Source organism: Siniperca chuatsi, linkage group LG13 (assembly GCF_020085105.1).
Source record: "Siniperca chuatsi isolate FFG_IHB_CAS linkage group LG13, ASM2008510v1, whole genome shotgun sequence".
In the NCBI taxonomy this organism is placed as follows: Eukaryota; Metazoa; Chordata; class Actinopteri; order Centrarchiformes; family Sinipercidae; genus Siniperca; species Siniperca chuatsi.
This window is the reverse complement of record NC_058054.1, coordinates 28182413-28204774: the sequence shown is the minus strand read 5'-3', so window position 1 is coordinate 28204774 and position 22362 is coordinate 28182413. Positions and strand designations below refer to the sequence as shown.

The 22362-nt window shown below is 39.8% G+C and overlaps 1 protein-coding gene across 1 annotated transcript in view; it reads left to right on the top strand.

Moving 5' to 3' along the window:
* The window catches only part of sdr16c5a (short chain dehydrogenase/reductase family 16C, member 5a), a 68025-nt gene extending 45969 nt beyond the window's left edge, over positions 1-22056 (top strand). The window contains exon 7 of the mRNA XM_044219119.1: positions 16303-22056. Coding sequence (XP_044075054.1) covers positions 16303-16399 — 97 coding nt within the window. The 3' untranslated portion in view covers positions 16400-22056. The remainder of the gene's footprint in view (positions 1-16302) is intronic.
* Positions 22057-22362: the final 306 nt, after the last annotated feature.

Here is a 22362-nt window from a genome sequence, read left to right as displayed (position 1 = left end):
AGCTGTGATCAGCTGCCGCTGTCATCAGAAACGAACGTCGCTTCACGTGACACTTCAGAGGAAAGGATGTCTTTTTTCTCTAAAAACATATTTTCTCATTTCTTCTCTCCTTGCATGGTTTCCTTGCGTCTCTCCATGCATCCCCGTTGGGAGGGGTTTAAGGCCTTTGCACACCAAGTCTGTATTTTTCGTATGCATTTTTTTAATCCGTCAACCTTGCACACTGAGTTTGATGCATTTTATTATTCTATTCGTTGCGTCGTCAAGCAGTGAGGATGATTTTGTGGGCACCTCATCTGACTGCAGCTCCTGCAAGTCCTGACGCTTCTGTTGCTGTGTCTCTCGCTCCTTCTGTCATTTCCTTCCTTGCTTCTCTCCACTGGAGGTAACGTAACCTCCCCAGGCTGTCGCCACTCTGACTCTGACTGAAGGGGCTGAGCTGTCCTCCCTCTCTGTCTGTGTGCTGTCCTCATCCTCTATTTCTTCCTCATCATCATCATCCACCTGAATATTACTATCCGACCTGTTGAAAGTAGGCTATCTGACAATTTTGGACAACAAATACCGACTTGGTGTACAAAGGTCTTTAGGTGCAAGGAAAAGACGCAAGTGAGGGAAACATGGATGCAATTAAGAGACTTGAGATGTACCCTCTTTCTCTGATGGTGCTGACGTGGACACACAGTTTCCTAATGAATAAGCAAATATTTCCCTGCTCATGGTTATGTTAATTAAAGATCTTTATTGATAAAAGATCTGACATTTTTATGGGCTGCATTTGCAGTCATTACATATTCTGTGGTTGATTCTGATTCATTATGGATTCAAACCTTAGGCTTAGACTTAGGCTTCTAAGTACATGGGGTAAACATGTAAAAGAACTTTAATTCTGAGGTAAATGAACAGTGCAAACACTGCAGCAAAGGCTGGTCATATAAGGTTTCATGTCATTTAGCAATATATGTCAGTCTACAGTGTACTGTATCAGTCATCTTCCTGTCGGTTAGTTTCAAACTTTAACTGTTCCTAATAAGACGGTGTAGTCCCTCATTCGTCCAGGAGTGTTCTATCATAGAAAAGGTTGTCTACTCCATTCAGTGCAGTGAGGAAAACTGCAAAGAACGGTACATAGGCGAGACCAAACAGCCACTTCACAAAAGACTTTATCAGCACAGACGACACGCTAACTCAGGATTACAGAGCGCCGTGCATTTGCATCTAAAAGCTACAAACCACACATTTGAAGACAGCGAGGTGAAGATTCTAAGTAGAGAGAAGAGTTGGTTTGAACGGGGCGTCAAGGAAGCCATTTTTGTTAAAAAAGAGAACCCCTCTTTGAACAGAAATGGTGGTCTGAGATTTAATCTGCCCAAAGTCTATCAGAGTGTATTATCACCTTGGTCACGCCAATCACATGCTAATCAGGTACTTAACAGTGATGAAGTAGATGCAGCCAGAAAACAATAGGCCTGATTACTGATTACTGGGCCATCTTGAAACTATTAGGTCAGTTTCAGGTGAAACTAGCTATTAACAGATACTCAGGCAGATTCCTTCCTGAGGGCAGGGCTTATGTAACACAGAGTAGCTTAAATTTCTAATTCCCGTCCCATTTCTTCACAATTGAGAATGACTTCCGGATGGGAATTATGATTTAACTGTTCCTCTTATTTGATGCAGTGTGTCTGTTTTTTAACATTGTTCTGTTTCTCAAGACCGTTCCCCTTGACACATTAAATCTAGCTCTTTTATAGCTGGCATCAGTGCCGCTGCTAGCCATTTTGGTGCCCTAAGCATAATTCCTTTATTATTCGCCCGCGTGAACAACCGGAACGGACCATCCGGCACGGGGGGGGGGGGACTAGACTAGAGCAATTATTAAATATCTTTCTTGTTCCCCCTTTTTTGTTACATATACATGGCTAAAATGTGGCTAATATTTCTATAGGCTAATGAAATAATACCGGCATTTTAAAAAAAAATTCATTAGGCTATTTTTGGTGCCCCCTCAGCACTTGGTGCCCTACGCACAGTGCGTGATGCGCGTGGTGGGAGCGGCGGCGCTGGCTGGCATTGCTGCTAATTGATATCCATTCTGATATGACTGACCATTATAGCAGTGTTTTTTCTTGTGCTTAACTCTCTGAGTTAGAGTGAAAGTCCTTTTCTTTGGGATTGTCACAAACTGGCTCAAGGTATGTCACAAGGAGGGAGTCCATGCAAGAGATTTATTTAAAACAAGTATAATCTATTAAAACTAAAGTTAACACAAATGAACAATGGAGTGTGTAGATCAGCAACGTCAGCAATGAAAGCAGTGCATGGATGTGTGGTTAATGTGCTATGGAGGTGTTGCGGGTGCAAACTAAAAGAAAGTGATGCAGGGTGGGTGTCAGCTGTAGGAAGGGAGAGACAGCATGAACACACGGGCCAGCTTTTATAGCCCAAGGGCCCAGGTGAGGTTAATCAGCTGACGACCCTCCCATGTCAGCCAGTTGACTGCTGAGGTTGGCCAGGACAGCCTCCAAGACAGTGGAAGGGGCGTCACAGGGATGTTTTTACATTTTTGTGTCTACCCTGTGAAGTTGCTGACCATGTGGTAATTCTTATTTACTGGATTTGGAATTCAATGGATCTTTCATGAAAGGACAGTAGAGTTGCCTATTTGGCACCGAACAATACTGACATTCCGTACATTTTTATGATGTAAAAAGGTTTGCTTTTTGTTTCTAATTGTAGAGTTCAAGTAAAGAAGAGCTTTATTTGAAATTCAGTGCAATTTAAAAGTTGCAATATGGTTTTTGAAGTGCAGGTCAACCTCTTTTAGAATGTTTTGGAATACCCCTATAGTACTTATAGTCCTGTCTCTTAACAGCTGGTGAACAGCCAGCCAGTCCATTTGGATGTTTACTATGAAGATGCTGAAGTGCATTTGTAGATGTTTGGACAATGAAAACAAGTCATCTACAGTACTTATCATCACACAGCTCACTTTGTGGTTTATTCTGTTTAACATTAAATTAGCACATGCACTGTCTAGTTCATAGAGGGGTTCCTGCATTTAAATGCATTTTATTGCATGTTCTAGATTTAGGAGCAAGAAAGTAGATATAGATATTGGGTTCCTGGAGCCCTACTTGAGGTTTCAAATTGACAGAGTGGTTAGTTTAATTTTTTTTGTTTTCCAGTAAGATTAGAAATAGTTGAGTCCAGAGACTTAAACCAAGTAGGTTCGACTAAAATGATCTAAAGAAGAATAGCCATTTTAACTGGTTCAGTTCTGCCAATTAGGGAAAGAGTCAGTTGTTGTCTTCTGTTTTACAGAATAGAGTACATGAAACAAATCTGTCAGCTTAAATGATTGTTGATAAATTTGAGAGCTTCTTGTAAGTCTGTAACTGGGTTTTGAATGGAAAGTAGTATATTTGTGCACTGACTAATCTTATAATGTACGTTGGTGCTTTGTGTTCCTTGGATGTTTAAGCTTTGCCAGATAGCTGCAGATTAAATGGAATTTTGGTGAAAATGGCAAATAGGAAGGGGGAAGAGTGGGCTTTCTTGTCTTGTTCCTCTGTGTGCTTTGTGAAACTTTGTGAAGTTATCCCATTAGTGATAAGTTATCACTGATGTCATGAAATGCTTTTTCTGCATCCAAGGATAGTACTATTGGTTAGTGGCTAAGTAACAGATGTATGGTGCATGAGGTAGTCTGCCTGTATTACACAGACGTGCCAATGTCAAATTTTTATGCTACAGTTATTGTGGCCAACAATATCACAGTAAACGGTATTATCATAATAACCTTTTCTGAAATATAACTAGTAGTGTTAAAATATAGTGAAATTACTTCATACCATGATTGCCTTGGAATTATTCAAACCTAAAAAAATTGAACAGTGAACTGTATATTGCAGCTTTGTTGGAAATCATTTTAAATGCAGCTCAGTGTCTGTGTCTCCTAGGTTCCATGCACCCATTTAGGTTTTTATACATATTCTGATTTCTGATTGTTAATAGTTGTGAAAGAGGATGAAAGTAATGAATGTGATGAATGTGTGACTTAAATAAGGTATAAACCATGAATTGAATTTTGTGTTTGGAATTTTTTGGTTTTGTCACAGTCAAGAGTTTCTGATTCAAAGTACTGACTTTCTGGAGTGCCTGCTTAGTGTTATTAGTTAAAAGACAGAACATTAAACCATAAAAGCAATGGACTACGGTGCAGTTATATTGGGCTTTTACAAGTCATGGCCACAGTAGTTAGAGCCAGACAGACAAGGAGCCTGATTCTCTGGTCCTGTTGTGACAGCTGTGTCTTTGACGCTCCGTTGTGATTTATCAAAATCTGCTAATAAAATGGCAGAGCTGTGCTGTGGTGCCCTCTGAAATGACGATATTCACAATAAGGACAGTAGTAAAAATTGTTTAAATAAAATAGTAAAACCGGTATACCGGCACATCTCTAGTGTAAGGATTGAGTTTTAACTTTAAAATGCATTAATTCTTAATGTATTTATTTTTATTTATTCATTTATTGTGGTGCTGCTGGCGTGGCTTCTAGGTTCCAGGTTCAAGTTCATTATTTGTTTTAAGTGATTTTGTATTTCGAATTTTTATGGTATAATCAGAAGAATTTTCTTTTAGAACAGGTGTTCCTGTTTCCTTCAGCAGGGTTCGGCAGGTATTTGAAGATCATCATTTGCCTCCAAGAAAGAAGCCTTGTCTTTAGTAATGAAGAGCATATTTCAAACATGATCTTTCAGCAGTAACAAAGGGAGCCCTGCCTTTGTCAAGAAGCCCACCCCTCTTTACTACACAATCAAGTCCACCCATCCCCCATCCTGCCCAAAACCACTCAGAATGCTCAAAGTGCAAGTATTAGAACGAGATAAATACATTTAGCTTTTAGACCTGCTAATTCCAGAGCAGATGTGTGTGAGGTCCAGACTCCTTTTAGAGTCATCAGGTACCACGAGGCCTCTTTCCTCCACCTTGTGCACCACTGTGAAGAAAGGTTCTCTGATTGATTGACAAGTGGTCACATCAGATCAAGTGATTGATCTGTGATTGTCCATTATTCTCTGTGCAGTCTTCCTTTTTTTATTCTTTTCGTCTCCTCTCATCATTTTCCCCTCACCCATCTCTATTCCTCACCACTTTCTCTGATCATCGTCATTCCTCCCTTTTTGCTCTTTCCTCACCATTCCTGGTCTTTGTTCCTTTCCTGTCCACATTATTTCTCTGTAGCTTTATTTTTTAATTTTATTTCTCTTTTCCACTCCATTCTCAATAACACCGTCTCACCCTTGTTAGTCATGAAAGTAGACATTAGTTATTAGTTAATGCAGTTATCAACTTCTTAATGCTGATTTGTTGAGATGCAAAATGCATTTAGAAATACCAGTAGGATATAGTCATTTTAACTGTATTTTGTTCAAGGAACTCAATTCAGAAATTATTTTTTATAGATTTTTTTAGATTTTTTTAAAATAATTTTCAGTTTCTCTATTTAAATGTGGAATTGTAGGAGTTGCTGGGATTAACAAGACCAGTAACTTCTCTTTTGGCTGCACCTCTGTGTGGCCGTTCATTCTTACACACACTGACAATGCCCCCAAAAAGGAGGTGACACAACATCTGCTTTTACACCATCTGGCACTGCTGTTGCTATGGTTACCCATGGACGCCTTAAAAGGAGCGAGTCAACATTACACTGTGTACAGCGTGAGGATAACTACCCAGTACGTGCTTAACACCCACTACCAAATGGGATTTGGTGAATTATGTCCTTTAGTCCATGTAGGGTCCACTACATACATCCCACCAGAATTAAGGTGGTCCACAGAAACATCATAGGGTGGATGAATTGGTTCCACGGTGGGTGTCATGGCGGACAAACACTTACCCCGCTGACCACAGGCTGGCGGGGCCGTGCTGTGATGTGGGAACCGGTGCGAAGACTCTGACGTTGTCCAGCGTGGTCCGCTGTTGTCCACAGCATGTCCACTCAAGATGCGAAAACACCACCCAGAGACGGTGTCCTGGATAAACAGCAGCCTGCCTGCTCAACTGCCGCTCATGGCAGCTACTGAGCAGCGGCCCAGGTGTTTACTGCCCTGCCGAAGCTGCATAGAGAGCAGGGGCCTGTGGGTTGCTGCCGTGGAGTTGCTGCGTCGATAAGCAAGAACTTATTGACCTCCTCAGCCAGAGCCCGACAGTCAGTGACAATGGTGTTGGCCAAAGCAGCCTGTAACTGAGAATGCAGCTGCTGCAGAAACAGCTGGGTGAACAGAAAGTCTGGTTTGTGGCTTCCCAGTAGATCTAGCATTTTATCCATTAGTTCAAATGGCTTGCTGTTGCCAAGGCCTTGCAGGGAGAAAAGCCGGCAGGCCCGCTCAGCGTTAGAAAGTTCAAAAGTCCTGAGACAGCAGAGAACACCTCTGCTAAGAAGGCCCCCTCGCCTCAAAGTCACTAATGACCTTTTAATGAATGCAGATGCAGGCATGTGTTCAATTCTTGTGCTGCTGGACTTAAGTGCTACCTTTAACACAATTAATCATGGCATTCTTTTAGATAGACTGAGGCACTGGGTGGGCATATCTGGCACTGCACTAGACTGGTTCTCTTCTTATCTGTCCAATAGGAAATTCTGTGTCAGCATTAATAACTTCATGTCATCCTTTTCCCATATCAAGTACGGTGTGCCTCAAGGTTCAATTCTGGGACCAATACTGTTCTCCTTATACATGCTTTCCTTGGATGATGTCATCCGCAGACATGGTATTTCTTTTCATTGTTATGCGGATGACACACAGTTGTACCTCCCTGTCAAGCCCACTGACCTTAGTACGCTGAGTTCTCTGCAGGACTGCCTGTCTGACATAAAATATTGGATGTCGATACATTTTCTTCAGCTCAACTGAAATCCTTGTTATTGGGCGCCAACACATCACTAAACAAATACTGCCATCTACTGGTAACCTGTCACAACATATCAAGCCTGTTGCAAGAAATCTTGGTGTCCTGTTTGATAGCAGTTTACGTTTTGAGCAACATATCACTAAGCTTGTCCAATCATGTTTTTATCACCTCAGAAACATTGCAAAAATACGATCTATTTTAAAATCTTAGTGATGCAGAAACTGTTGTACATGTTTTTATCTCCTCACGCCTCGATTATTGTAACTGCCTGTTCACTTGTCTTAATCAAAAAACTTTTACACGACTGCAGACTGTACAAAACTCAGCTGCTAGGCTGTTTACCAGGACCAAGAAGTACGACCACATCACACCTGTTTTAGCCTCTTTACATTGGCTACCTGTTTGTTTTAGGATTGATTTTAAGATCTTGTTGATTACTTTTAAGGCTCTTCATGGCCTGGCTCCAGACTATATTTTAGACCTTATAATCCCTTACGAACCTTCACGTAGTTTGAGAGCTTCAGGCAGGGGTCTTATGTCTGTTCCAGAGTCCAGGATGAAAACTAAGGGGGGCAGAGCTTTTGCTGTTAGGGCCCCGAGGCTCTGGAACAACAACAAATTAATTTGTCTGAGTCAGTGTCTTCGTTTAAGTCTCTTCTCAATACACATTTTTATCAGAAAGCATATCCTGATTTTACCTGAAGTGGCTGTTTATATTATTGCTTTTGTGTATTTTATGTATTTTATTTCTTTATATTTCATCCTTCACTGTGGTATTTTATTTCTCTTGTTGTGAAGCACTTTGTACTTTGTTTTGATAAGTGCTCTATAAATAAAGTTTTATTATTTATTATTATAAAAGTCTTTAACAGGTGAGCTTTAAGAGTCGCATATTTATCCTGCTCTGGAGGATTCAGTCATCTAAACGCAGGGATATCTAAGATGCAGGGATAGTATTTATAGCTAGCTATCTGCCCATAGCATGTAATTGTTAATCAGACAAAGCGTTAGCTAAGCCTTAGCTCCTACCTGATATTAAATGTTTTGATGCAGGGTCCCATAGCTTTTCATAACAGAAATTATCTCATTGAACTTTTCCTATAGAGCAGGATTAGACCATAATCTATATAATATAATTTACAGAGATCCACCATGAGCAAGCACTTGGCGACAGTGGCAAGGAAAAACTTCCTTTAAGAGGCAGAAACCTCGGGCAGAACCAGACTCAGGGTGGGCGGCAATCTGCCGCTGCCAGTTGGGTTGGGAGAGAGAGTGTAATGGTAGTGGTAATATTAATATTAATAAAGTAATAATAATAGGAATGATAGTGATAATAATAGTAATACGACTAATAATAACAATTGTAGTAGCAGTTGTTGAGCAGAAACACGGGGGCAGCAGGTGGCCCACAATCATAGATCCAGACTCTGCAGCTCCAGAGGCAGAAATACCTGCTGAAAGCGACAGAAGGAAAGAGGAGAGAAACGAGAAAGCACAAAACTACGGGAGAGAGAAGATATCAAGTTAGTAACATGCATTAATGTGATAAAAATGCATACAGATGGAGAGGGAGAGAAGGAGAGAGGAAAGAGGCGCATCATGGGAAGTCTCCCGGCAGTTAGGCCTATAGCAGCATAACTAAGGGATGGTTCAGGACTCACCCAAGCCAGCCCTAACTATAAGCTTTATCAAAGAGGAAAGTCTTAAGCCTACTCCTACATGTAGAGATGGTGGCTGCCTCCTGAACTCAAACTGGGATCTGATTCCACAGGAGAGGAGCTTGATAACTGAGGGCTCTGGCTCCCATTCTACTTTTGGAGACTCTAGGAACCACAAGTAGAAGATGGAGACACTGGGAGAGGACTGGCAGGACTGAAGTCCTGAGGGAGTTATTTGCAGAAAGAGAAGTTTTAATTAATCTACGATTGTGTGAACTGTGTGATCTGTTTTCAATGAGTCCATCTTCACCACTGCTGTTGATTTTCAGTAGAAATTGTAGAGTAATTCATCAAAATGACAAGTTTGATGTGTGCATAAGCATAGAGGTTTCTGTGGTTATTTTACATCAGTCTGGTGCTGGTTGCACAAAATTTGACAGTGGATCTGCCATGCGTAATTGTGCCTTGACAGTGTGCAACATCCCTTGAATTAGACTGCAGATGGAACAGATACCTGCTGTCTTCAGATGGCTTTAAAGTGAGCCACCAGAGTAAAGAAAGGCTAAAAACTGTCATGGATTAAAGAACTGGTCACTCATTATTTTTTATTCTATCTAGCTGGCATTAATACCATATTTGGAATAGACTTCATTTTTTCTGAGCTGTAGAGTTGTGTTGAAGTGAAATCACCTGAGCCCAGCTGAGCTGCCGATGTTAGCAAGAATGCTGTTATCCCAGCTTCAAATTGAGCATATTGCAACCTGCCTCTCTTGTGAGTTTGGACTCCTGAATTCAAATTGGTACACTCTCTTGCTGTTTTGTCTTCTATCAGCTTTAAGTACAGTATTTTGATTGTGTAAACATATTGAAGTTTTTATCACAGCAAATGCATTATTGACTGAAGGTCAGAATACACTGACACAGCCTTTCACGTAGGTTTAGTCGCGGTGCCTCCATTTCCTATAAAGCAACACAGCGGACTCTGCATTGGCTCCAATAGAACAAGGGCAGTTCCCATCACTTGAACCAAATGATTAAAAACGTGTAATATCTTTGCAGTAAGATTGGTAATGGAAATGAAACTGCACTGTTTCTGATAACCTTGGCTAAAACCCTCAGTGCTTCAGCTGAGTTGTTTTGCCCTTTTATTATGTTTGATAAGAGAGTATTTTGGAGATGTCTTTTCTTGTTGTTCTTTTTTCTTTCTCTGGTCCATTTGTCTGGGGACAGAGCCATTATTCTCTATTAGAAAGCTTTTCGTCTCTGGAACACAGCTCACACAAATGGAGATAGTGCCTCGCCTGTCACCTCTGTTCATTTTACATAAAAGCCATTGTATTCAAGCTTTTAATAATGTGTTGTTGTATTATCCAGCCTTGTCTCTGCTCCCTCTTTGAAGACAGTCATTGTTAGTCAGAGGATTGTTAGTCATCCAAAAGCTACTAACACGGGCTGATTTAGGAAGAGATGCAGGAAGGCATCATTCTGGCTCTAAGAAATTACTCAACAAAGCCTACTTAGCACAAATACGTTATTCCATTAGGAGCTATTTGTGAAATTAATTCTTATTGCTGACACTAACAACGGCAGTGCCCCCTGGATTGTTTACCAGCAATTTATTATTGCACTTCCATAAAGTTAGGGGACTTGCCAGAGTCACAATTGATGCAGAAGCCAAGATATCCTAAATTTTAGTGGCTTGGTCACACTCCAAAACCACTGAAACATAGGTTTCCCATAAAATAGTGCTTTCTATAGAGTTGTAAAGTAGGATGAGTTTTCCTCACTCTAAATTCTCATTTCAATTTTTGTTTTAATGATATCCTCAATGCCCCTCAACATAGAAATAGGGGAGTTTCCTTAATAATGTAACAATACTTTATGCTTATGTTATGACCATCAGTTTTAATTATTTCAGTGTCATTTCTGAGTATATATAAATAAATAGTATTTTTTCGGAGTTTGGTATGCTGGATGGCAGTGGTGGAAGAAGTATTCAAACTCTTAGCATCAAAAAATACTCAAAGTACCAAAAGTAAAAAAATTATATCACTGAATTATATTTATTGATGCATTACTGTGTTCATCACTTTAATGTTTCAGCTGGTTATTGTGGAGCTAATTTTAATTACTTTGTATACTGCTGGGTAGCTTAATCTGTGATAATATATCATAATTTATTAGTTATTTTAAATCTGCAAAGTAACTAGTAACTAAAGCTGTCAAATAAATGTAGTGGAGTAAAAAGTACAATATTTGCCTCTGAATTGTATTGTTGTAGTATAAGTATAAAGTAAAATGGAACTACTCAAGTAAAGTACATGTACCTCAAAATTGTACTTGTAATTAAGTAAGTAAAAGTACTTATATAGTTATATTCCACCACTGCCGGATGGCTCTAAATACTACAGTTCTCATCAGTTTTGGCCTTGGCTGCTATGAAGTAGAAGCCAGTCAGAGGCACAGATAAGTGCTGTAGCAAATTCAAAACACTTAAGTTGTATCAGGTTTTTACAAAGTGACATATTTAGCTTCTGCAACACACGTAACAGAATTTTATGCTTGGTGATAGATGTGTCTTACTGAAATGCACCATGTGAGTCGTAGTTAAGTAGATATTTTCTAATGCATTTTTTTCTTCTTTTTTTTTAACTGATTCAACCAGGAGAGTTTCATGGCCATGAAAGAGTTATTACTCCTTTATAATAGGATGTTGAAGGACACAAGAATATGCCATTACGCTGCACTTATTTCTGCCCATCAGCACAACCCCAGATTCCTATCCCAGAGTGTGGATCTTGTCACCTTACCGTCTCTGTAGAAAAGTATCACTTGTCTGGAAGCCGAGCTCAGAGAAAAAGACAAGCTCATCCTGGAGTTCTCCACTGTCGCCTCGGCCCAGGCAAAACACCTTGCAGTCTTCAGCTCCTCTGGCTGCGGCAACCGAAATGCGACCATCCCATCTCACTCCTCAGACTCTCCAGAACTGGACAATGATCCCACTCTTCCGTGGCTTGGCTTCATCATCACTGGTGCCCCGGAGCATGCAGCCGTTTCAGCTAAGCCTGAAGATCCATGGCTCCTCATGGATGCAAAGCCCAAAGCAATGGCCATTTCTACTCCTTGCCGAGCCCTAGTGGATGCAAGGTCATCCACTAGGGTCCTCTCACCGCAAGTTACTGAAAGAGGCCGTGATCAGGAGAAGCTCTGGAGGTCTCATTCGTCCAGAGACAGCAGAGAACACCTCTGCTAAGAAGGACGCTGCCCCCTCGCCGCAGCAGTCCCCGGCCACATCTATCCCAGGGATGGAACTCGGCAGTCTCCACAATCACGAAAATCATAGTCCATGTCGGCACCAATGACACCGCCCGTCAGCAATCTGAGCTGACGAAAGCAGACTTCATCCGCCTCTTTGACCTGCTCAACAGCAGTGGAAAGCATGCTTTTATTTCGGGTTCAATTCCTACACTGGTTCATGGAATTGGCCATTTTAGCAGGATCCTCAGCCTTCATACCTGGCTCCAGTCTGTCTGCAGTAGCCATGACATTGGTTTTATTCACAACTTTAACTTTTTCTGAGATCGTTCTTCCTTGTTTGCACAAGATGGTCTTCACCCAAACAAGTCAGGTAGTTGCATGCTGGCGGCTAACCTGCAGCACGCTGTGCTGTCCTCCTCACGTAGTTGACTGTTTACATCACCTGTTTCCCCTTGTTCTTCTTCTTTCTCTTCTCTGCCCACCAAAAACAGCCACGCACCCTCTGCTGCCACTAACTCCCCCTTGTGGACTGATCATAGTGCTGCAGTGCTGTGTCATTTGGAGCCCGGATCCCTCTAGTGCTACTTTTAAAATTCCTGTGGTAATTTTGCATAGGTCCTTAATACGAAACAGACACAGCCGACATAGCAATAATAATAATTTAATAAAGATCCGGGCCAGAACCGTACCTCCAGTCTCAACTTCAGTGCTAACCCAGCACAGACTTTTTAAGATGGCTCTTCTCAATGTAAGATCTCTAGGGACTGTGGTTGGGGTGGTGGCCTTGTTACTGTCTATAGGAAGCATTTAAAGTGTAACCTCATAGCTTGCGAAGATTTTTCCTCTTTTGAAGTGCTCATGTTTAAACTTAGTGACCCCCTCCCGGTCATATTTGCTATTATTTATCGGTTCTGAAAATACCATCTGTGGAAATTAGGACATGTTTGTATCTGATCACCTATGCATTGTTTTTAACTGTGAATTACAGGCTGCTAGTACTGTCTTACCCCACTCTGAGTACACACGTGCCCTTAATGAGCATAGTGCCTCAAAATTCTGTACACTGTTCAATTCTCCTGGCAATGTGTTTCCCGATCCCTCCAACAGCAACAATTTGGTTGATTCTTTCTTTTCTTGAACTACCTGTGTTCTTCAACCTTAGATCTCATAGCTCCCCTGAAAAATAGACCAAACTCAAAGACTAGAAAACAACCATGGTTGATTAACAGTATTTAAAGCTGTAAAAGGAAATACAGAAGAGCAGAACGCAGATGGAAGAAATCAGGTCTCCAGGTCCACTTTGTGGCTATGAAAGAGTTATTACTCCTTTATAATAGGATGGTGAGGGATGCAAGAACATGTCATTTCTCTGCACTTATTTCTGCCCATCAGCACAACCCCAGTTTCCTATTTTAGACTGGATCAGATAGTTAACCCACCTTTTCCTTGTGCCCCTGCTGATTGTGATGCTGATTTTGAAAAGTTTCTTTTGCACTTTGCTGGAAAGGTGGAGTTAATAAGATCTGGTATCACCCCCAGTCCTGCTTTTTTAGATGTGGATCACCCGCACAGGGATTCTTTGAGCAATTTTTCTGCTGTAACTCTGCCTGAACTAACAAACATCATGTCTCTTATGAGAGTATCCTCCAGCCCTCTGGACAAAATCCGAACTAGGTTTTTATTGAAAGTTATGGATTGTATTGCGCCCCATTTGCTATTTATTTTCAACAGCTCGCTGTCTACTGGCTGCATCCCTGATTACTTTAAAACTGCCTGTGTCCAGCCAGTCCTAAAAAAACCTGGGCTTGATCCCACCCTCCTGGACAACTATTGTCCAATCAAAAAACTTGTATCTAAGCAGCTTCTTGCTGTTGTGGAAAACAATAATACCTTTGAAAAGTTCCAATCTGGCTTTCGTCAACACCACAGCACTGAGACAGCCCTTCTCAAAGTCACCAATGACCTTTTAATGAATGCAGACGCAGGTATGTGTTCAGTTCTTGTGCTGCTGGACTTAAGTGCTGCCTTTGACACAATTGATCATGGCATTCTTCTAGATAGACTGAGTCACTGGGTGGGCATATCTGGCACTGCACTAGACTGGTTCTCATCTTATCTGTCCAATAGGAAATTCTGTGTCAGCATTAATAAGTACATGTCATCCCTTTCCCATATCAAGTACAGTGTGCCTCAAGGGTCAGTTCTGGGACCAGTACTGTTCTCCTTATATATGCTCCCCTTGGGTGATGTCATCTGCAGACATGGGATTTCTTTTCATTGTTATGCGGATTACACGCATTTGTACCTCCCTGTTAAGCCCACTGACCTCAGTACGCTGAGTTCTCTGCAGGACTGCCTGTCTGACATAAAAAATTGGATGTCGATACATTTTCTTCAGCTCAACTCAAGTAAAACTGAAATCCTTACTGTTGGGCCCCAACACATCACTAAACAAATACTGCCATCTACTGGTAACCTGTCACAACATATCAAGCCTGTTGCACTAAGCTTGTCCAATCATGCATCACCTCAGAAATCTGATCAATTTTAAATTTTAGTGATGCAGAACCTGTTGTACATGCTTTTATCTGTGAGCAAGAATCTCAACTTAACATGCTGTCATCAGTGCTTGTGCACTGTCAGATATTATAAAACAGGCAGCAGAGTTCACTATCTAATAACGTTAAATGATGAAGCTGAGCAAAAATGTTGAGTAGATTAACTGTGAGAAGGGGGCATCCCTCGAGCTTACAACGGCCATTTTAACTCACTGCTCTCACTCACTCTCTCTCTCTCTCTACTCCCTCTCGCACATCAGGTGCCAAATATTGTGCGAATATTGTGGCTCTTTCCGTAAATGTTCTGTCATGTCTGAATAAAAACAACATTAACGTAAAAATCACCTATGTCTGAATGACAAAAAGCAATCACTTCAACAGACAGATCAAGCCAGCAATGTTACGTATTCCAGATCTGAAAAGGGCTTTACCCATCCTGTCTGGTAAATCTTTCTCCAAACTCCACGCTCCCAGATTACAAAACAGTCTTTCTGGTGAAAAGCTGCAATCTCCAAGACCAAGCCAAGATAACCCTGATGACATCATCAGTGTTACATTATACAAGTGTTTTTACATGATGAGTAGTATTCCTCATGAATAGTAAACTGACCTTTATGTGTAAAATGGGTGAAGTTCCTCTTTAAGTCCACTGTCTTTAAAAGCATGGTACTGTTCAACTGCAACTTGTTTACAAGACCCCCTAATAAGGCCAGATTGTATTACTACTGTTTTGCACCTAACAACAATGACACAGTTTCTATCAAAGGTCTCTTTTTTACATATTTTTCACATTGTTTCACAAATACAAAATGCAGTCATTATACTATAGGTACATTTTATTATAGCACCCAATAGCGCCCTAAATCCCAACATTCTGGCTTACTGTTAATACTGTAAACTTTGCACACTTTCCAGTTGATTTTCAAGACATTCCTTCTATCTAGTTAAATATGCATGTCAGCAGTCTGATGTGTTAAAGGAGTCTCTACCATGTCTACCCTATCTCATTAAAAAAGACAAATCTTTGTCAAAATCTAGCTCATGTTCCTACTGAGACTGAATGCACTTATTGTATGTTCCTTTGGACAAAGGCATCTGCCAACTGAATGTAATGTAACACCCACATCTACTCATATATTTATTTAACACTGGATTCAACATCTGCAGCTTTAATTTATCTACAATCATGAACCATGGCAGATATGAGAAAAGTGGGATGTTGGTTTTTTCAGCATATCCATGAGCTGTTGAAATATCCTGTGTTGTTTTAATTCCTTGTTAGTTCTGCCACAAAACAGTAGACAACACAAATACAGATCGAAAATTGCAATATAACTGTTTGCATAATGAACTAAATCAAATATGTAATAATGCCAAAATATGTCATAAGTGTCGTTGACAGTGTTAAAGGTAAAAACATTATCACCAAAGCACCAAAAAGCTGCAAGAGCTCTAAATACATAGTAAACCCAAAATAGTCATTATGAATCTGAATAGATATAACTTAGCATAATAACAGCAATATTTGTTTAAACACATCTGTTAATTGTGGTGAAGGAACTTGCAAATTGTAGCTTTCTAACAAATAATGCTAATGATAGGATGTCCAGACTAGAGGCAGCACTGCGTGCAGCATCATTGAACTACTCATAAAATATATTCATTATATAAAGGCTATATTATTTGGGATATTTATAGTTTCAGAAAGAGTTTCTTGATCAAGCTTGTTTCATACACAAAACCATTTTAAAGTGCTTTACATAAGGCATAACAAAATCAATAAGAAATGCAGCATAGGATAAGAAGATAAAAATATGTGTTAAACTAACTAGAACTCTTGAAGACATGAGGGCCAGCCAAAAGGTCTTAATGGCCAGCTGATCTCTTCGTTGTGTTTCTCTCCACAGCATCCTCCCCATGAAGCAGGGGATTCTGCTGGGCCAGTACATGGGAGCTTTCAACCTCATGGACAAGTTCAAGGGACGCCCCAGAAAACAGGAGTAAATGAAGAGAGAGGAGAATAAGAAGTGAAGGATAATGGAAGGAAACATCGAAGTACTAAACCCATCCATAGCAACACCTAATTTAATCTTAATCTTCCTAGTGTATTGGTGTAATAATACTAATAGAGGAGGGCAGAACAGTAGTGGCAAAGATTGGATTTGAATTTGAGACTTTAATTCCTCCCTCATTTCAATGGTTCATACTTATTATTACTATTCTGTTATAGCACACAAATAGTGAATGCCCATTAGTCTCACTATATCTTGCACTGTATAATTCATGTTTTAAGCATTAATATCCTTAATGTACTTGTTTTTAAATTACATTATCATTAGCTAAATTAAATTCTTATTAATAACAATTTGTAATTGAAAATATATGTTGCCACAAATTAACAGGTGATAGAAGGACCCTTCCAGAGGGATTATGGAAATGTTTATGTTTCATTATTTAGCAGGAGATGCGTAGCATCAAATGCAGGTGGAAATCTATTATATAAGTGTATAAGCTGGATATTTTTTGATAACATCTATAAAAAAACGGCTTAGCTGTAATTGAATACTGACTTGCTGACATTAAGTGATATTCCCTTATAATTTCATATTAACACTGTTGTGAATGTAGCCATAATTATCATTTATATGGGGTTTTAAGGCACACTTTTTAGAGATTTGTTGTTAATCTGGCCCAGTGTTTTTACAGTCTAAGTAATTTCACATTAAAAACCAAGCGCCAGGGCCAAGCGCTCATACTCAGGAACAGTGAACCCTACTAAAAGGGTTGCTGACATATCCGATACCTCACCTAATGGTTTGGTACCCGACGGTCCAGACCACTGAAAGCTCTTGTATGTTCAGTCTGAACACGAAGCGAATTTCCACCATGTGTTATAAGCATGAGTTTGAAAGCTTGATTGTTTTTGAAGTCCGTCTTTATTCACAAACAGCTAATGTACTGACTGTTAAGACGTTAGCTGTACTAGCTATCAATGTACTAGCATGCTACAGCTAGCTAGTGTGTGAGTGGAGACCCCTTTACTTTTCTTCTTGTTTCCATATATTCATGAATTGGAGTAAGAAAGCCTCAAGATAAGCACAAATCTTTCGCTCAAGGTCGTGAGGGTGCATATTCACCTGAGTTTGCTCCAGATAGGTTGCGTTTGTATACACATGAAATCACGCTGCCTCTAAAATTCGATTTGCATACACACCTTTATACTGTGATCTTAAGCACATTATTAAAAAGGCTTGTGTCATATTCAGACTATGCAAATGTCAGAAAAATTTGTTTTGAATTAGTGGCTAGATGGAAGTAAGAAGCATCCTTAGTTTCCAAGTGAGTAAGGTCACCTTCAGCTACATCCACTAACTTTTTATTTCCTACAGTGGTATTCCTCTAGTTACTTCAGGTCATCCAGCTATTTTCTAATTTAAAAAGCTTCGAAATTGTTTACTCTATGGTTTACTAGCAACATTCACAGATGTGCTTTAACATTACAATAATGCCTGCTATTTGACCACGATCTTGATCTAGGTATCATTGGGTTAGAAAAGCCATAGGGAGCTTGTATATTACAGTATACTTCTCATTAGTATGTTCAGCAGGCAGACAGAAAGGTGACTGTTTCCTGTGGATGAAAACATTTTCAAAATTCAGGAATACCCTGAAGTAATTGTTTTTTGAAGTAATGGCCATATATGTTTCACTCAAATATATTCATTTCCACATAGATTTTAATGGTCCTATCATGATACTTACAAAGCACATTTACTACCACATAACACTCAGAGTCTGTAATGGCGATATTATAAAGACTGTAATACATGCATCTGGGTGCTTATCTATCATGGCTCTAACTTTGTTTTAATTTAACAATGTGTCATATGTAATTTGTAACTGATTGAAGTCATATGTGTGTATGTAATTTGTAGAAGTTTAAGACAGCTTAAAGGTCCAGTGTGTAGGATTTAGGGGCATCTAGCAGTCAAATTGCATATAAAAAGAAAGCAGGTACTGTATTCAAATACATAACAGAAATCTATTTACAGAATACATACACCTATCCTAATAAGGGAAAGGGGGTAGTGCCAGGAGGGATTTTAGCAGCTCAACTTTTACCTACATATGAGGTCACCTGGAAGCACAGAGAAACAATGTAGGTTAAACATACAAGCACAAGTTACAAAAATGGACTCAAGTCTAATGCCTCATTCAACCCATGTGGCTCCAAGGAGCTGAGAGTATATATCCAATACGCTTCCCTTTTCACTAACTGATTTATGATATTGCCACCCCTAGAGTTAGGAGTGACTCTCTCGACCCCTATGAATTTCAGGGAGGCAGCAGAACTGTGGTTTCTTTCCTTGTAGTGCCTCGCAATTGCGTAAGCCATGTTTTCATTTCTTATAGCTGCTTTATGTTCAGCTACTCTCAATTTAAGATTATACTTCGTTTGGCCTACATATATAAAGCCAAATGGACACTTCAGCATATAGATAACATACAATTAATAAACGCTCTAATTTTATACTTTTTACCTGTGTGAGGATGGTGAAACTCCTTAGTAAGTGTTAGAGCAATGTGTACATCTACCACATCTATAATTTCCATATACCTCCTTAGAAAGGCAGTTAGTTTTTATGTTAGGTTCTCTATACATACACTGCATCCGGAAAGTATTCACAGTGCTTCACTTTTTCCACATTTTGTTATGTTACAGCCTAGTTCTAAAATGGATTAAATTCATTATTTTCCTCAAAATTCTACAAACAATACCCCATAATGACAACGTGAAAGAAGTTTGTTTGAAATCTTTGCAAATGTATTACAAATAAAAACAAAAAAACCACATGTACATAAGTATTCCCAGCCTTTGCCCTGACACTTAAAATTGAGCTCATGTGCATTGTGTTTCCACTGATCATACTTGAGATGTTTCTACAGCTTGATTGGAGTCCACCTGTGGTAAATTCAGTTGATTGGACATGATTTGGAAAGGCACACACCTGTCTATATAAGATCCCACAGTTAACAGTGCATGTCAGAGCACAAACCAAGCCATGAAGTCCAAGGAATTGTCTGTAGACCTCTGAGACAGGATTGTATCGAGGCACAGATCTGGGGAAGGGAACAGAAACATTTCTGCAGCATTGAAGGTCCCAGTGAGCACAGTGTCCTCCATCATCTGTAAATGGAAGAAGTTTGGAACCACCAGGACTCTTCCTAGAGCTGGCCGCCCTGCCAAAGAGAGCGATCGGGGGAGAAGGGCCTTAGTCAGGGTGGTGACCAAGAACCGGATGGTCACTCTGACGGAGCTCCAGCGTTTCTCTGTGGAGGGAGGAGAACCTTCCAGAAGAACAACCATCTCTGCAGCACTCCACCAATCAGGCCTGTATGGTGGAGTGGCCAGATGGAAGCCACTCCTCAGTAAAAGGCACAGGACAGCCCGTCTGGAGTTTGCCAAAAAGCACCTGAAGGACTCTCAGATCATGAGAAACAAAATGTTCTGGTCTGATGAAACAAAGATTGAACTCTTTGGCCTGAATGGCAAGCGTCATGTCTGGAGGAGACCAGGCACCGCTCATCACCTGGCCAACACCATCCCTACAGTGAAGCATGGTGGTGGCAGCATCATGCGGTGGGGATGTTTTTCAATGGCAGGAACTGGGAGACTGGTCAGGATCGAGGGAAAGATGAATGCAGCAATGTACAGAGACATCCTTGATGAAAACCTGCTCCAGAGCGCTCTGGACCTCAGACTGGGGCGAAGGTTCATCTTCCAACAGGACAACGACCCTAAACACACAGCCAAGATAACAAAGGAGTGGCTACGGGACTCTGTGAATGTCCCTGAGTGTCCCAGCCAGAGCCCAGACTTGAACCCGACTGAACACCTCTGGAGAGATCTGAAAATGGCTCTGCACTGACGCTCCCCTTCCAACCTGATGGAGCTTCAGAGGTCCTGCAAAGAAGAATGGGAGAAACTGCCCAAAAATAGGCGTGCCAAGCTTGTAGCATCATACTGAAAAATACTTGAGGCTGTAATTGGTGCCAAAGGTGCTTCAACAAAGTATTGAGCAAAGGCTGGGAATAATTATGTACATGTGATTTTTTTTTTTTTTCGTTTTTAATTTTTTTTTTTAAATTTAATTTAATTTTGGAATAAGGCTGTAACATAACAAAATGTGGAAAAAGTGAAGCGCTGTGAATACTTTCCGGATGCACTGTAGATGTGACAGTAGTCTTTCCCCTTCTCTTATGTATCCTAAGCTACATAAGAGACTTGTGAGTCCACCAGGAAGACCTATTGTTGCAGGGAACCACTCTTTATCCAAACCATTGAGTAGGTTTGTTGATCATTTCATTAGAGATATTGTAAAACTTATACCATCTCCTACATTTTTGGTAACTTTTGATGTGGAAAGTTTATATGCAAACATTCCACATGAAGGTGGTCTTGAGACCATGCAATGTTTTTTAGAATTGCAAAGAGAGGAATTACCGGTTAAATTTTGGTTAATAATAATGGTTTTGACTAAATTTATTTTGAATTCTAATTATTCTATGTTTAACAAGAACTACTATTTACAGAGGAACGAGCATGGGGTCTCCCTTTGCCCCTAATTATGCTAATTTGTTTATGGGCATGTGGGAGAAAAGGTACATATTTAACAATAATCCTTTTATTGAAGAGATTTATTAACAATGTGGTTTTGTGTTTTACATCTACTGAGTAAGAGCTCCATACTGACAGAAACATTATTCTTACATGCCCAAAGTCACCATCCTAAAAAATGCTAGCCAACATTCTCTATGGGCAGTTTGTAAGACTTAAACATATGTAATAAAGATAGTGATTTTGATGTCAAAGCAAGAGAAATGAAGGCAAGATTTGTCCAGAGAGGTTACAAAGACCATATTATGGATACAGCTGTCAGTTAGTCTAGTGCCTAGAACAAAATAATTTCGGTCTCATAGACCGAAATTATTTTGTTCATCTCATAGACCGGAAGATAACAGTTTCTTTTGTGTCTGAATATAGTACTGTCTCCAGAAGGGTTAAGAACATTACAAAAAACATTGGGGTCTACTTAAATGTGACCCTTCTTTGCAGCATATATCTGCCTCTATGCCAAGGTTTTGTTATAAAAGAGGAAAGAATATAAGGGACTGTATTGTCACATCTATGTATAGATGAAACATGAAAACTAACTGGCTTTCTAAGGAGGTATATAGAAATTATAGATGTGGTAGATGTACACATTGCTCTAACACTTATGATACTAAGGAGTTTCGCCATCCTCACACAGGTAAAAAGTATAAAATTAGAGAGTTTATTCTAAGGTAGTGAAAGCACAACAACAACACAATATTCCATTTTTGCCAATAGCGCCTCCTAAATCTTACACACAGGTCCTTTAATTACTGATATATCTATATCGAATGGATTGCAATTAAGAGAATACACTTGTCTTAATCATGCAAACAGTTAAATGACTCATAAAGTACTGGAAATAGGCAAAAAGAATGTCAAGTATGTATCTAAAGGTACATTTTAGTACATATAATGTTTTCAGAGCTATCTCATGGTATTTGTATGTAAACTACCTGGAACTGTAATTTTGAAAATCCTGATCAATACATTTTCTGATTTCAAATGTTTTGTTTCTGTTTTGAGTCTCTTGTTCAGCATTATGAAATAAGTGAGTTACGTTATATTTCCCACAAGACAACTTTATGGTAAATGGTAAATGTTTTTTTCAATGATTAATGGTTGTCATTGAATTTAAGTTTTCCTTTGATTATTATTATTCCATACTGCCAGATCACAACCAAGGCACAAACCCCAGCCATGGGCTTGAAATGACTGAAATGTGTACTTAAGTTGACCACTTTTTTAAACATCCCCTTTAAAGCATATTTAAAAAGCAGTCACAGTACATTACACTTGTTGATGACAATCC